Source organism: Symsagittifera roscoffensis, chromosome 2 (genome assembly GCF_963678635.1).
Source record: "Symsagittifera roscoffensis chromosome 2, txSymRosc1.1, whole genome shotgun sequence".
Classification (NCBI taxonomy): Eukaryota; Metazoa; Xenacoelomorpha; order Acoela; family Convolutidae; genus Symsagittifera; species Symsagittifera roscoffensis.
Window position 1 is genome coordinate 12137966 of NC_087063.1, and position 16735 is coordinate 12154700.

The window sequence follows — 16735 nt, forward strand, 5'->3', positions numbered from 1 at the left end:
CCAATTCTTAATTAAACTTCAAACAAACATTGGAGCTGAGTAGAAAATTGATTTGGTAACTTTCAGTGTCTAAAAAGCCAGGTATCACTGTCTTATCATAGTATCCCAGGTAGCTGACCATATTACAATTTAGAATAATCATCCATCATGAATACCATCAAGCGCAACATTTGGTTTGATTTATGTTTTCGCGATAATTATTTTTTAAGTGACTATTCGAGTTTTTCCAATGCTCTTTTAAATTATTTTATAAATGATAAATTTTTTGAAGATATTCAGATAAAACTCTAAATGAGTTGATTAATTTTTTAACAAAGCTATCATAGTAGCCAGAGTTTTTTCAAAACACGTAGAATATATATCATTTATATGATCATTTTAACTATCCCATTGCAAGAAGACGACTATTTAATTAGGTTCAACGCTTTTTCTAAGTGGGTCCTTTCAGAGAGATTTGCATCATCAAAATTGTTCATGTAGAATATCTAATGTTTCGTTATGTTTGTTTGCAGGAATGTACGCGTGTCCGTGCTACTACTTTCCCGACAGGGCGGGTGCCGGAAACAGGCCCTCGTTTGTGGTCGCAGTCGACCTCAAGTCCGGAGAGAAGAGTCCGGACCACTGGGTAAAGAGAGGGACAGCTCTGCTCATGAGTCTGGCTACTTAGTGACTCACGAATCAAAAGTTGAAAAACCATGTCATTCTCGTGAGAATCGAATTAAATGCCAATTGCCGAAAGAAAAAACTTTTCATTATCATCATATCAAGCGCTGCTGACAATGAAACTATACGCTTAAAACTAGTCAGAAATCACGATGAAGTTTAGATGAAGCGTATCATCTAACATAAATAGCCAAAATTGTAAAATAACGTAAATGTTGATTGTATATTATGTTTTATCTTGTATATTACATGGCTCAAAATAATTCTTTTTCCTCTTAATTGTAGTGAAATTTTTTAAAATTTGAGTAAGTTTGTAATCGATGCTGCAAATCCGGTTAACGTGTGTCCTTCTTCAAGTTGTCGAGGAACTTCTCAATTAAAAATTCCTTGAACAAGGGCAGACGAATACTGAACAAATACCACTGAATGTTGCGATCACCGTTATTACTGCAAAAAACTAACGATTTTTTAAAAAGTTTTTTTGACTGGAATGATTGATCTACCCTACAACCTCGCCCTTCCCTTACTGACCTACCGTAGAATCTCTCCCCCCTCCCCCAGCCATTTTTTGAACTAAAAAACTAAACTTTGTATAAAATATGCATTTTGATCAAACCCATAAGTAAATTGGCTTGCCTAAATCAACGTTTTTAAACATTTCTCTCAAAGAAATACTGCTGGTTAAATGAATTAAGCCTAACTAAAAGTTAATTTCTGAAAAAAAATCTGTATTTTCTGTACCTAAATTTAATTCGGGGAAAGATTGTACGCTTTCTAATTAAGTTAACGTCACCTTACTTTTTGAAAAAAAAGATATGTTTTATCCAGTTCATTCTATAAATGAGGACACAAAGTCATCTGTTTTTCGATAAGTAGAAATCAAATAAATTCGATTGTTCATTTAAAAAAAAACTTAGTTATGATAACGACCACACACTCAAATGTTTGTGGTCGTTATTTAAAGACGCTTAGATTGTAAGATTGAGTAAGGGTGGTCGAAATAGTAAAACTCAAAAGCATTGTTTTTTGTTACACAGGTAGATAATTGGAACATTGAATGTAGATGCTTTGTTGACGCATAATGCTCCGGCCTTATTTTTTTCATGCAGTTTTTGTTTCTTGATTTCTCATACACCGGCTTCAACTCAAGAGTTTTAATTTTTGAACAGATCAGTTGGAAAATGATTGAATGCAAAAACTTTGGTTTCAAATATATTACTGAAAAAACTAACGTAATATTACGATCACGTTTGTGGGCAAAGAGACAAATCCTGAAACGTATTCAATCCTGAAACATTCAAAATAAAAAATTCAGAAAAAAATAGTTGGACCATATTAATTTAACAGTCAAAATTGTTTTGTTTAAAGAGTTTATCGAAAAGCCTGTTAGACGAATCAGAAAAAAATTAAGCAATATACTATAACTCGAAACCGTTTTTGTAGAGTAGTTGAACTTAATAAAAGGTTTAATCTAAAAGCTCAATTTTCGTGAATTTTGTTTTTTGTTTGTTAAGAAACGACTAACTTCTTTTTAGTGATAATACAGCATACATGAGAACAAGCCGCTTAACCATAATCAAAATTACTTTCAGGCAAAAATATACAAATCGATTAAAACTATAATTTGAGCCAATTAGTTGAAACAGCCTAGCTTGCACTTAAAAGCTTTTTCTGAGGAAGTCAGTTGATAACTGAGACATTAATCAACCTCTAATGGTAGCAAAATGTTAAATTTTTCTTAGATATGCCGTGGATTCCACAAACGGTTCTGGATTCCGCAAATTCGCCTATTTTTGGAGGAATTTCGAGCGGTATAATGTTGAAGGTAATTGTTTGTGGAATCCAAAGCAGAGAAAATCGAAGAAAAGTAGCAATATTGCGGATTCCGCGACAAATCTGATTTTGGCCTGTTGCGGATTCCGCTTACAATGAACAGAATGCACCGTTTGGCCTCGAAGTGTACTGTGTGAACGCACTATTGGCAGAGTGTTTTGGCAAAATAATGGGTAGACATCGCAATAAAATGGATAGCTTATATAGTGGGCAGTTTGAAAAAAAATGCCATTTTTCGTACCAAGTTTCTCTCCGCGTTAAGTTTCTCTTAATATAATACAGCACAATAAGAATCTTCGTTATTCGAGATTTACAGTTTTCCGCCCATGTCAACATGCTGGATAGTATTTTTTTTTTGTTCCAGACCTTTTTGTCTCTTTGCTCCCGCCGAAGAAGGATCTTGTAAGGTAGCTTCCAAGTTTTCTTTGATTTTATGCACATTTTATTTTTTGATATTAAATGTCATTTTGTTTTCTTCGAGCCGTTTCTTGATACTAATTTTCTTACAATGTTAAGAACCTCCGAATTAGATACTATTGCTTTGAAGTCATCCGCTCAACGCTAGCTAGCTATTTGAGGTAAATTGTCCAGCAGATCTTTCATAGAAAATAAAAGTAAGAGTGGCTCAAGTACAGAGTTTTGTGGAGCGCTGCTGGTTACAACCCTTAAACTCAATTTTTTCACCGGATCAAAAAAGGAGTTCTTTCATTGGTACAAATGCAATAAAACTTAAATCTTCTTTTTCCTAATTTGGTTCGTCTGTCAGATATAATTGAAGTATTTTTTAAGTTCAAATCCTAAAATAATTGAACATAGAAAGATATAGAAGGCTCCTTATAAGAGGAAGTTCACTATGATTACAAGATTTCAAATTCGTTCTTGATTACAAGAAATTGGAATAATCAAGGACGATTCAGAGATTCAACCCGACAGAACTATTCTTTGTGTGAATACAAATATGTAAATTAGTTCTTTTCAGAGCTTATCAGTTCAAAAATTTTGGCGATACCGCAGACTAAAGGCTGAACCCATTCAACACATTCGCCTCCCAGGTTAGCTGATGAAACATTATGTTTGGCTAATTTATCCCTGATACGGGAAAGGTCATAAAATAAATTATCCCAATTACTGAAAAAAAAGCAAAACGGAACCTAGTGATAGTCCACAGTACTGCTGACTATAATTGTTTTTTTTCTGTGCTGCCTACCACTCAATATCAAAAAACAACATTTCCTACGAACCACACAAAAATGGCAAAAAAAAGGTCAAGTCAGTACATATGATTAGGAGAAGCAACCAGACCTTGTAAAAGACCAGGCAAATCATCAAAAACCAATGTGTCTCTTTGATATTGAATGCTTTGAATACCTCAAAAACGTGCAAATAAACGTATTTAGGAAAAAAATGACAACAATTTATCAAAATAGATTTTAAAACATAGAAAGTTGAAGTGGTTCAGATATTATTTTGCTGTCAAAAATAACCAAAAAATCAAGTATGCGATGTGCGATCAATCTATTTTATTTTCAGCGTATAGGCAGTCCGGTAGCGTAAAAATGGAATTACTAAAGTTCGAGTAGCACAACTTCAAAAAAAGCTGCAGCTAAAAAGTGACCCACAGACAACTTTCAGCCCAAATGTGTCTATAGTGCAATTTTAACTGGACTATTATAATACAAACTTGTATGCTGTTGGCTGTGCTGATTTACTGATAACCACAACTATGTCCTAAAAGAAGATCTGCGCAAGCTTGTTGATTTTGGTCAAAAGAAAAGCCAACGAGAAAAAAACATATATCTCAAGTGTTTTCATATGTTTAAGAAATCACCATGAAATGTGTCGCAGATCAGAAATTTAAGAAATAGCAATGCCTCTACTAGATATTTAAATACAAAAATTACCTTAACTGGATGGTTTACTCCACGTGCTACTTGTTTTGAGCTGGAGTTTTGATTGTTCCCGTATCTGGACCTGAAAAAATGTCAAGTAGTATCTCAATTACTTGAAAAACAAGGATTGAAAAAACAATACTAAACTGAACAGTTTAGAATCGTCTGCCGTGAAACACATCGAGCCGCTTGTTGTAGAAAACTACTAAGCGCACTTGAACGAAAAAAAAAAACACTTGAAAGTAAGTGAAATACTGATTCGAATTGGAATGGAAACTCATCGGTTTTAGTGAAAAGAGATTAACAGGTTTTTTTTACTGTCCAAATGATGTATCAAGCATCATAATCAGTTTTGATGGTTGTTGTTCCGACTTTTGATACGAAAGTAACGGAACATTTGTGCTCGGGGCAAGTTTTTTTTTCTTCAGACAAATTTCGACTTTTTAACTAGCCATTTTTGACGAAATTTTTTTTATATCAATTAAAAAGTTCTGATGCCCTGAGCTTAAATTTGAAAAGATATTTCACCTGTGATCATTTTTTGTAAAGTAATGGGGGTTTAAAAATTGCCACTTTGGCCAATTTGGGACAATTAACGACAATTTCAAACTAATTTTTTTTTATGTTACGACTGCTTATATTCTTTGAACGTCTCAATTCAACCATAAGTTAAAAATAACTTTGAAGGACGTTTTTTTTCAGCCAAAATAGCAAAGCGTATCCGTATCAAAATAAGACATTAAAAACGCTACTGAAGTTATTTATATCTATTTTATAGTTAAAAATAAATTTAAAAGCCGTTATCTTATTAGCATTCGACACAACAAGAGATGACAAAAAATCATTTTGTAGATAAAAGTGAAAAAAGAACTTTCCTTCCCTTTTATTGTTCTAAGCTCAACACGATTTTCCAATTACCACTTGATAAAAATACGTTACATTTTGACGCTTTTCCTTAAACGCCAATTTTACTCGTTAATTATTTGTTGCTCAGATTTTTTAGGAAAGTGACGTATTATTTATGCTCGAGGTGGTTTTTTTCCTCCAGATAGTTTTCAACTTTCCAATTAGCAAATTCAGATGGATTTTTTGGAGTATGTAGAAAATAAATGCCATGTGATCAAAATTAAAAAGTTTTGACTTTCGACAAAATTTCTTAAACTACGAGGGTTCGTAAGTTAGATTGCCGATTTGTTCAAATTGAGATAATTAAAAGCCAAAAAAATTGCAATTTCTATTAACACATGTGATGTAAATATAACAAATAAGTCCGATTCAGGCGCTTTTTTAAAATAATTTGGGCAAAATAATTGATCAAAGTATTCAAATATATGTCGTGCGGGGTGATGATTTAAGAAAAACTCTAAAATTACGTATTTTTTTTTGTGTTTTTACTTTTGAAATATTCATCATTTTTTATAAACTAATACTGCTCCATAAACCTTAAAAGGCAATCGGAATATTCAGGCCTTCGCCCTGATACGAGCAGTCTTGTTATTTTTACAGAAGAAAATGCAATAAATCAGACTTGCCGTGAAAGATTTTGACACTGTATAGGAATTCCTGTCCTAAATTCTTGTTCCCACGGAAGGTTCAGATTTAGGCTACAAGCTCTTTTCCCTCCCCCCCCCCCCTACCTCGTATGAGCATCTATTTTATGATGTACTGAGTGGTTTTACAAGGTTGATTATGAAGACCAAACATGTTTGTCATGGCCCGATTATTCCGCATGTCAATTTTCTTGTTAATCGGTTGGTGGCAACAGTAATTTTACTTTTCCTCTCGCCCCAACAATAGCAGCTGTAACAAACAAAAAAATGAGCGGGGATCAGGTTGAACTGCCCACAACAGTGAATCTAAAAATATTTCCAAAGATTACCAAATTTATGAAAACTCTCTAAAAACAACAAGTACACTATTTGACACTGTAATAGAAAAAAAATTATGATTGTCACCGAAAATAGCAAAAAAAAATTGTCGAAGATTTCTAAAATTATTGTCACTTCAGCTTTCGAAAAAACGAGGAATGAAAATAACAGGAGAAAATTGAAGTTAATTCAAAGTGAATCTGAGTTTTTCAGATATTTTTGCAGAGTTATTTGAAGTTTTTTCAAAGAATCGACAAAGAAGTGACTCGGTCTTTTTTCTGTTCACAAAATAAAGTGGGATCAGCTTACAACTATTGAAGCGTTGTTTCTTGATTTAGCTGAATTGTTCGTGTTCGATTGTCATTATCTGACAATCAAACCAAATATTGAGTTGGAATAGCTCTACAACAAAACTGATAGCCTAATATATATGCTGTTAAATAAGAAGTCATTTACCGAGACTCTAAACTTTTCGAACGCAATTTCGATTTAACCAACCATCCACACAAATCTTAATCTTTCCTGAAAATGAAAGATGAACTGAGAGGAAAAGTGTTGGAGGAATTTGTCGCCTAAAAACCCAAACTCTACTGTTTACTAAACAAAATTGGTTAATTGTACTTATTGTTCCTTAAGAAAATCTCGCAAATCTGCCTGACAAATTGGCGGTTTTTTATGTTAATTTGTATGGCTCTGTTTAGGCACGCACCAAATGTCTGCCAAAGGAGTTATAATTAACCAACAGAACAATGATCGGTTCAGAAAGATTTCTTTCGGGAAAAATACTATGAGAGTGAAAAAGTATACTATCAAAACAAAAAAAGTACTACGAAAAATTGTAGTCAGCAACAAACTATCACAATCTCATTAGACAGCAGCAGAGGATACCTTTTCCATGATAATATAAGCTACTTACCTTCATCACTGACACCATCTGATAGCCAATTTTTTTTGTTAGTCGAAAACTTTTTCGATAAAAAAAGATAAGCCTGAAAATGAATCGAAACATTTTTCGACCAGCTCTTTAGGGAAAGAACTATTTATTTTCGAAGTGCTTGATCAAGGGTACTACCAAAGGGTATTCAGCTCTGAAGAAATTGTACCCTGTGGCTTGAACGAAATTGATGAAAATTTATCTGCACGAAAACCTATTTATACTATCAGAAGGTACATAAGTTACAATGGCACAGAATGAAAGATGCAGTTCGGCACAGTTTTCTTCTAAAAAGAGAAAAGTTTTGTTAATATTTTTCACAAATATTTATTTTCTTTTGGAAACTAAGCATGTTATTTTTTTCTAAAACGATTTTCCAAGAAATCATTTACTATACTCAGTTTACAATCAATTTGTGGATGTTTGAGAAGTTTTGATTGTTCAACCTAATTTCTCAACTATCTTGCTGTATTCCAGAGTAGTTCGAATATATTCCAATTTTTTATCTCAAACTTTCAGTTCATAACTTGAATTTCAGATCCCAATTTTTTGAGCTTCTCAACACTTACAAAACAAAAAGTAGGAGATTAATACAGCAAGACTATAAAAACTATCGAAGAGGACTTCGAATTTGTTATTGGTAACAACAACTAGAAAAACAAAAAAAATGTCCGGCAAAGATTTTTATTTGTACAAATCTGTTCAAAATTTTTCAAAGATACAAAGGGAGTTAAAATTGATTATTTTAGAGTATCTTGTCGATATAAAATCAGCAGCGAACAGTAAGTCGAAAAATTTGAAATGAAAAAAAAAATTAACAAATTGTGTTGGTAAAATTACAGTCAAATTTAAAATCGAATTTCGATTTGACCAAATAATTAAAGTGCCAAAACACTATAGCAAAAGAAAGAAAACTGTCCATGGCGAAAGTAAGCGACATTCGCATGTGGCTAGTAAGCTGACAAAATTTAAACAGACAGCCGCCAGGCCAACAATTTTACTTGAAACAGAATATTTCCTTTTTGAAAAAGAAACATATCCTTGTCAGTTTCGAAAGGATGACTTTTGCCGTCACAGGCGTAATTTTACCAGCTGGCTAAGAGTCCAGGATAAACTAAAAAGGGTGAATGCATATTGAAAAAGTATCAACTAGGAGCCCAGATGAGTCCTGTGAACAAAGTTGCTTACGGAAAAAAATCTTGTACCCAATTGCAATATCTTTGCTTGTCGCAAGAGTGATAAAAATTTGAAAAACTTCAAATCCTTCTTTTCTGCGGCTAAAAAAACTGGAAACATTTTTTTAACATTTCTCAGTGTCCCAACAATTTTCATATTTTTGAAGTTTTATTCTGTTTTTCATATGTTTTTGCACACCGAGTATTTACCGGCAAGCGCCATTTTCAAAATTAAGATCTATCAGTAGTTAACTGGCTTTTTGGAAACCTCAAATTAATTATCGCACCAGTATGTACAAAACACTTAATTTTTTGCTAATAAATCTCTTTATATACCAACCTTTTCATATGTACAAGATATTCATTTCATAGAACAAGGACAAAAAATACATTTATTCTTTAAACCGAAAACATATCTCCAAGCATTATTCACTAAATTTCCCCTTGTTAAAAACCACATGGCCGATTCTGGAGACCGCAATAGATTTTTTGTTTTTCACAGTAACCCCAATGTAAACCCACCTTCCCCTTGTTGTAGTGTCAGCGGATCACGAGACTACTTTCGACCCAAATCATACACGTTCCTGCTGGCTCGGCAAAAAATGAGCCCGGCTCGATTGTCTCGACTTTTAGACTAGACAAATGAGCAAACTAGAAAAACTCCGGCCAGCTCTAATAAGTTTCTAAAGCCTAATCAAATCACTAAAACCTCAACACTTCCAACGTTTTTGTTGTTCCGATTGGAAAATGGCTGGTTGTTTTTCTCATGCAAAATCAGGTATCTGGAGAAAACGTGAGATTAGTAGACGGGGTTCAAGTGACATTTTTTCTCATTTTTTGTCGTGTTTGATCAATTTCTCAAACAAACAAATTACTGTGCCAACAAAATCCGAGTTTAAATTTTTGCTTTTTTGAGCAAACCAAGCTTTTTAAGCCACTCTACACTTTGACAGTCAACCTAATGTTTTTCTACATTGAAAAGATCAAGGATTTATCGGACTGCTATAAACTTTTTCTTGAACAAAATTCTGCAAAAAAATAAACAAAACAAAACATTTTTAAACTATTTGTTTTGATTTCAGTTTTTTCTTGCAAAATTAGTTAAAAAAATACTGTTGTCACATTTTTCTGTGCTGCTTGCTCAGCGACCGTTACTCTTGTTTTTTTTTATTGCACGATGATTTTTTCGTTTTTTTTTCTAATCAAAAAACGCTATGGAACTAATATGGCTTGCGATGTCTTTTAACCCAAATTTTCAGCTACTACAAAAAATCTTTTTCAATTTCAAACATTTATCATTTTTACGCCTTAATTGCTGATTCGAGCTGCAAATCAAATGCAGTTTGTCCATTTTTTTATTATCAGATTTTCAGCGATGAAATTTTGCGTAATTTTGGATATTGAATTTTAGAAATAGACATTAAGCGCTAACAAAATTTCAAAACATGGAATACAGTTTTGCGTCCAAATAATGCTGGTTTCATTAAAATTCTTCGCAAATCTTAATTTCATGAGTTTTATCTAATGTAAACTCCTTTTGCTTAAATACGATTATTTTTTCAGTTTTTAGCTTGAAATGTCTTGAATTCAACATGCCCAATTTTTTATTAAAGTTTTTGTAGTATTATGTCTGGCAACTGAAAATTTTGTTATTTCTAACAATTCTACCTGTTTTCACTGCGCTAAATTGAAAATTTGATTTTTCTCGACCTATGTTTTGACTGTTTGATTTAATTTTGGCTTGGAGTTCGACGTGCAATAGATTTTCAACCACACAAACAACAATAGCTGTACAACAAATACGGCTGTGGCCTTAGAGTGTGATTTTCCATGAAAGATATTTTTTAGGAACTACAGTGCTGATTCAAATTATCTGGACAAAATGAACGAAGTTTGATTTTTCAAACGCGGTTTTCTCAAATTGGTTTAAGATCAGACAAAAAGTGAAGAGAAAAAAAGTTGCTTAGAGTTTCATCAGAATTAATAAAGTTTAATTTTTTCTCCAAATTTCTCAACCAAGATTTTATCGTTAACATAGATCACTCTAGGTTTTTTCAATTAATCGAAAATAACGCTGAAACTACTTTATTAATTGATGCGATAATAATTTCACAAAAGCCTCTTACACAGCCCAACGAAGTTCTGGAAGAGTTAAAGCTTCAAAAACCCGTATAAGAGAAAATTTTTTTGCTTGATAGTCAAGAAAGGTGATTTTTACTATATAAGATCCAAAATCTTTGCTTAAAAACAAATTTTGAATAACTTTTTGGAGATTTAACTCTTCTAGGGTGAGCAAAATATATTGAGTTTTTTTTCTAAACACCACAGCGGAAGTTTTACGAGCCAATTAAATCCCGGTACGAAAACCTTCTTTGAGTTCTGAAAAGCATGTGTTAAAAATCTAGTTTAAATATTAACCCAATATCAAAAATAACTAGGAACTCGTTTCAAATAATATCAAATGATTCAAATCTAAAAATAAAAACAAAATAACTTATCAATGCGTGAAAATAAAATTGTGACGTTTGATTGGAAAACGTGAGTGACTCATAACTGCGAAATTGTCTTTATTTTTGGGCTTGATTCGTTTTTCCAGCCGACTCTGGACCTGAAACGATTCGTCTTTTGAAGTTCTCAACGACCACTGCCATTTCCCAGGTTCTTTGAAATCTGGCGGACCCTCCTGATAATTCACCTGCCAGGAGTTTGTCAAACTGCTGATTGGAATCATCCCCGTCCTGAAAATATGCTTCATTATTAAAACTTGAAAAAAAAAGCTTAAAAACTTAAAAACTTTTTTAAAAAAAAACTTTTCAAATTTTCATTTCTATTCTGGTCAAATTTTTTGTCTACCATCGAAGTTTGGAAAAAAAAACAGGTCAAAAAAGCGTTTTTAGGCACTTGTAGGAAAGTTTTCACCAAAAACCGCAATATTAGTTGTTCAGTAGTAGAATTTTGAAATTTTAGCTCTATATATTCACTAGTTCACGCTGTAATGCTTTATTGTGAATTATAAGTGCTTTGCTCGTAAGTGATAGTAAACGGTAACTTTTTGTAATAAACGCATGTTTACTTAAGAATTCGGGCAGAAATTCTTTGGGGCCTGATTAGCAGCAAATATCATTTAAAAAAGCTTTTAGTAAATCAGATTTTAGCAAAAGTCACAGGTTATAAACTGGAAAAGAGCCACATCAAACTGAAATCCGGATATCAGCGGTGTAGGGGGACTGCCTTCTCCTCAGGGATTCGACCCCCTCTCCAACCAAAGGGTCTTGGTATTGATTTATGTCATCAATGTTTTGCCGACCAAACTCAATTTGGCGCCAGTATATACTAATTTTGAAGGGAGGGCGTGCTAAAAATTTAAACCTTAAAACACAATTTTTTGGCCAAAACTTTTGTCAAAATAGGGTATGTCCTTATAGATAGCTTTTTAGGAGCGCTCGGAAAATCAATTTGGTCGGCGTAAAAAAGTTGACAAAAACTTCGATATTATGAAAAAAAAATATATAAAATATTATAAATATATTATAAAAAAAAATCTGGGTTATTCGTTTAAAGAATATTTTATTAATACTGTTGATTTTAAAATGAAAGAAGGGCCGGACTAAGTAAATCCTGGCCATTTTCGAGCCGTTTTTAGTGCTCAAGCATTCCATCATGTATTGTTCAAATGTTAAAAAAAATTACGCTGCTTAACGCAACTTTTCGTGTTCTTTTAACTTCAGGCGTTATCCTTTTGTAATAGATTAAGAAAAGTTCGATGAGATTAGACGAGACTAGAAGCCAATAATTAAAAGTCAAAGCAAGGCTTTAAGAACTGATAAACTTTAATACTCAAACTGTATCGACTATGGTACCGTTGATTTTCATATCTAAATGATGAAGCAAAGAAGATTAACGGCTTCATCTAAAAATAAATGAAATAACAAAATTCAATTTGGTTCAGTTTTTGCAAAAAGTTTAGTCAACCTTGTCATGGTCACCATTTAGATTTTTCGAGCTCTGCCGAAACTACAGAGTTTTTTTGCTCCCCACCCGACCCCATTCGCTATTCTACTTTGAGATTTTTTTAATGAGTAAGCTGACCTCATGCTGAAGATGAGTGTTGCGTAGTGAACACCACAGCTCGTACTGTTCCTCTCTAGGTACGCTGGAGGGGGTGAGAGGGGGGTGCACATTTCGGAGGAAGCGGGGCAGGGAGTTGAGGTGCATTTTGGGATAGTAGTTGGCCACTATATAGCACCCCCCTCTCCTCCCGAAACTGACCCCAATTCCCACTGACTCGCTCCCTTCCCACACCACTTGACAGAAACTGGCTGGAAACAAAAAGCAAATATTAATTCTTGACCATCTAAATCTTTTTAGCACTCTTTTAGAAAGAAAAAAGATAATATAAAAACTTACTGAAATATATCTAAAACGACTATACAAAGCGTGCGGTCACCAGCGGATTTAAGGGAGACGCCCCTCTCCCTCAGGAATTCGACCCCCTGCGACCCAAAGGGTCCACCCTTTATGATATGTCCTATTTTGAGATATCAAATTTTGGTGACGGACCCTAAAATTTCTCTAAAGGTGCCTTCGGCGCCAATATATACTAATTTTGAGAGGGGAGCGCGTGCCAATTTTTGGGTCAAAATTTTCCAAAAGTTGCCTAAAAACGCCTTTTTTGGCCTATTTTTTTTTCAAAATTTTGCATGCGGCGCAGAAAATTTGGTGAAAATGGGGTCTTTATAGTGATTTAGGAGAGCTCAAAAAACCAAATTGGTCGACCTAAAATAAAAGGTCGACAAAAATTTTCTTATTTTTTTAAAATTGGCCCCCCGCCCTCGAGAAAATTCTAGATGCACCCCTGCGTGTGGTGCTTAAGTTTTCCTAGCAATAGCCCTCGAATTATATTCAAGATGACTAAAATTAATATAAATCATACTATTAATATTAAAAATACTCAAGATTTTAAAAACAAAACTGCCCGAGTTGACGTTTTCGGCTTCCGTTTTGACCAAATTCGGTCAAACATACGGATGTTGTTCGAACAAAAATCTGTGATCGAAAACAGCACTTTCGGTCAAACAAAACTTCGAAGCACACACTTTTAGACAAAAGTCCGAGACGCGATGTTTTCCCAATAAAACTTAGTACTAATCAAAGTTTTGATGTACTTTTGAAGAAATATCTGAATTTTGACACAACCAAACTAAAAAAATTGATAACTAAAAAATTCGAAAACTTAACTAGAACACACCAACCCGGTTAGCTGTCTTTTTGATCCGACCTTTGAAAACCGATGTAAATGTGGGTGTCTTTAAGTTTTTTTCTACATTTTTTTATCCGTGCAAAATCAGGTATCAGAAAAAATTGTCGAAAGGGGTCGAGTGATATGTTATATGAAAGCACCTGCACATTTCAATCGAACTCTATTTAAAAATTTCCAAAAAAATCCGCAGTATAGAGAAAAATGGCTCTAAACTTTTGGTTTTTGGTCTAGTTATGAGCAAATAAAGCAGGCGAGCAGTGTTATGATACGGAACTAAGACATACATACTTAGTTTTGCTCTGGGAGTAAACATTTTTGAAGCTTTTTATAGCGCCTTCTTCACTCTTACTATCGAATAAGCTTCATTTCTTGACCTTAGTTCAGATCCGCTCATAGCGCCAAACGAGTAGAAATGATCAGAACTTACAAACACAAATTTGTTAATTTTATGGTCTGAACTTTATGTGCTACTTGCTATTAACTTGTTTTTTTTTCTGCATATGGTAAATTCTACGATGGAACAGAGGACATAACCTACGACGAAACATCCGATAAAACATATGATGAAACCTATGAAAATATGAACACGTCATCCTTAAGTTTTGAGGTCTATCTTGGCGGAGTTTTGCCGTAACTTTTTTGCAATAACTTAGTTAATTGCCAGCTGGAAAAATGAAAATCTCTAGTCAAAAATCAATTAAATCTGTTCAATTTTTCAGCTGTTTTTTATGTAAATAACTAAATGACTATGTAAAAAACTAAATATAAATAATCAAATTTTTGTGAATTACTAAACATTATGTAAATAACTAATAATACCAGTGACTACAAAAACAAATGGGCCTTTTTACTTATTCCGCACAAAAATTTTAACTTTGCTATTTGCAATATTCATTGTATAAAAGAAAAGAAAATTGACCGGACTGATTGATTTTGTTAAAACAAATTCGATCACTTTAGTTTTTAGCTGATTTCTAACCAGGCCAAATTTTGAGAAGATGTGAAAATGGTCTATTTTTCTCTTAGAGATGTTTTCTGTATTTTTGTTTTCTGGTCTGGGTAAAACTCTGCATCTTATTTGAAAAAAAAAATGAGTAGTTTACGAGACATATTATAGTCTTACCAATTCGGCTTATTTATAAGTCGACTTAAGCTTGTGAATAAAACATTTTGAGATGGTGCAGAAACTTTATTGGCCAACCAGATTGAATCAAAATAATTTCAGCTCAAGATATGGAAACATTGATTTTTCAGCAGATCAAGTAAAAAACCCAAGCAGCGCATTAGCGTGATCGGGGGAGTACAACCGTGTCGAAAATTTTGTTCAACGGTTCAAAAAATATTTTTTGAAATTTTTTTTTATCATTCCAAATCACTGACAAATTATATTCAGAAAGACAGAAAGTTGAAAAAACAAAAACGACGATTGTAATTGATCTGCTTGTTCAACAAACAAACATTCCCGAAGCGCGGCGCAAAATTTTTCTGGACTAACAATTAACTCAGCAAAATTGTCAAATTTTCTTCTCAGTTTTGCTCAACAACAAAACAGTATTTAAGCAAAATTGCCAACAGTTCACAAACAGAACTCAACATTTTCAAATATCATCAAATATTGGCACTGTTGAACACATTTTTAGTTTTGGCACTGTTGTACTTCGGCACTGTTGAAATACTCACAGATGGAGTGGAATCTCTCTTCGCTTACTTCTGCAATGTCCATACTCCTCAACTGTCTGTACCACAACTGCACCGCCTGCTTAGCTGAAACACAGCACACACGTTACATCCTATATATATACTTGACAGTAACAACAGAAATTACATAATAAACACAGATCGTATCAAGAAGTTGCACCGGTAAATCCTGAGTGTAAATAAACCAGCTGAAGTAAAATCCAGCCGAAAAGTTACGTCATATCAATGAAATTTGCATGACTTTCTTAACTGCTACATAATTGTTACACAACTTTTTTTATAATAATTAGTATATTCGGCTGGTATATACTACTACGCTACTCTCAATGCCCATGATCGATCTACAAAGTAGCTTTTAATTTACAAAAAAAAATCTATTTTTTGAACTTTCCACCTCAAAAGCTAAATAGAAAAAAAATGATTTTGCCTCAGTTTGACGGAACACTTTGAGCCCAGATTAACTATTTGTCTATAGTTACTATATGCTTACAAATTGAAGACAAAGCGCACTTAATTTGATCCACATTGTCAAGTTTATAAGCTTTTATCTGAAAAAAATCTCAGATGATTCTTAACATTATTTTTAACATACTATATTGTGTATGTTGTTTTGTTAATGCAAATGTTTGTTACTCTGCTTCTGATTAACGGTCTGAAAGGCTGAAGGAAACAATTGGTGTACTCAGTACTGTCTAACAATGTATAGATTATTGTCGTCATTTAGTTTCACAATTTGTATGTTTGAGGCTTTAATTTGTAATGACGATTTTAATTGTAAAGAGACAATCTGCTAATGCGATTTGAAAAAGAAGACGTCACATTTTGAAGAAATTTTGATCTCTGTTTCATGAAACGAAGAACAAGAACTTAACAGAAAAAGAAACAACCTTGTCCGTTTTTTTGCCATTACAGAAATGCTGAGCGAACCATGTCAATTCAACTCAGAAGTTCGATCAAATCCCTCTTTCTTCTCAAAATCTCTAACGTTTCTTATTTTCGGAATTTTTTGATCGGTTTCACTTAACTGTCGTCTAGACATTTTGCAATCATTTTGTAGATCCCTAACACTAACTATACTTACTCTGAATACTTTTACAATCAATTTAAAACCAAAACTCGGTGTCTTATCATAATTTCGGGGCGAGGAAATTGAATACAGGAAAATAATTGGATCTACTTAAAAATCTCCCCCTCTTTCTTGAAAGGGGGAGGGGGATTGTTACGTAGATTACTTGCAGCGAATTTTCGCCCAATCAGAATGCAGCAAAATTCGAATTTACATGCAACACTCTACTGCGAATTTACTGTTTATATTTACAGGAGTGAAGATTCTTTAGTAGATACTTCGGGGGGGGGGGGAGGAGATTGTTAAGTAGATCTAAATAATTATACGGGTAAATAAAGTAAAAGGGAGA

At 33.4% G+C, this 16735-nt stretch overlaps 2 protein-coding genes across 11 annotated transcripts in view; one reads left to right on the top strand and one right to left on the bottom strand.

Annotated features, from left to right (window-relative positions):
• The window catches only part of LOC134840715 (dynein axonemal heavy chain 2-like), a 446672-nt gene extending 445752 nt beyond the window's left edge, over positions 1-920 (top strand). For all 9 annotated transcript variants that reach the window (XM_063856710.1, XM_063856711.1, XM_063856713.1 and 6 more), the window contains one exon: positions 513-920. In XM_063856710.1, coding sequence (XP_063712780.1) covers positions 513-667 — 155 coding nt within the window. In that variant the 3' untranslated portion in view covers positions 668-920. The remainder of the gene's footprint in view (positions 1-512) is intronic.
• A 9866-nt stretch (positions 921-10786) lies between these two features.
• Positions 10787-16735, bottom strand: part of LOC134839403 (uncharacterized) — a 44329-nt gene continuing 38380 nt past the window's right edge. For both annotated transcript variants that reach the window (XM_063854940.1, XM_063854939.1), the window contains exons 4-6: positions 15303-15386; positions 12452-12681; positions 10787-11100 (exon numbers count right to left, since the gene is read on the bottom strand). In XM_063854940.1, coding sequence (XP_063711010.1) covers positions 10930-11100; positions 12452-12681; positions 15303-15386 — 485 coding nt within the window. In that variant the 3' untranslated portion in view covers positions 10787-10929. The remainder of the gene's footprint in view (positions 11101-12451; positions 12682-15302; positions 15387-16735) is intronic.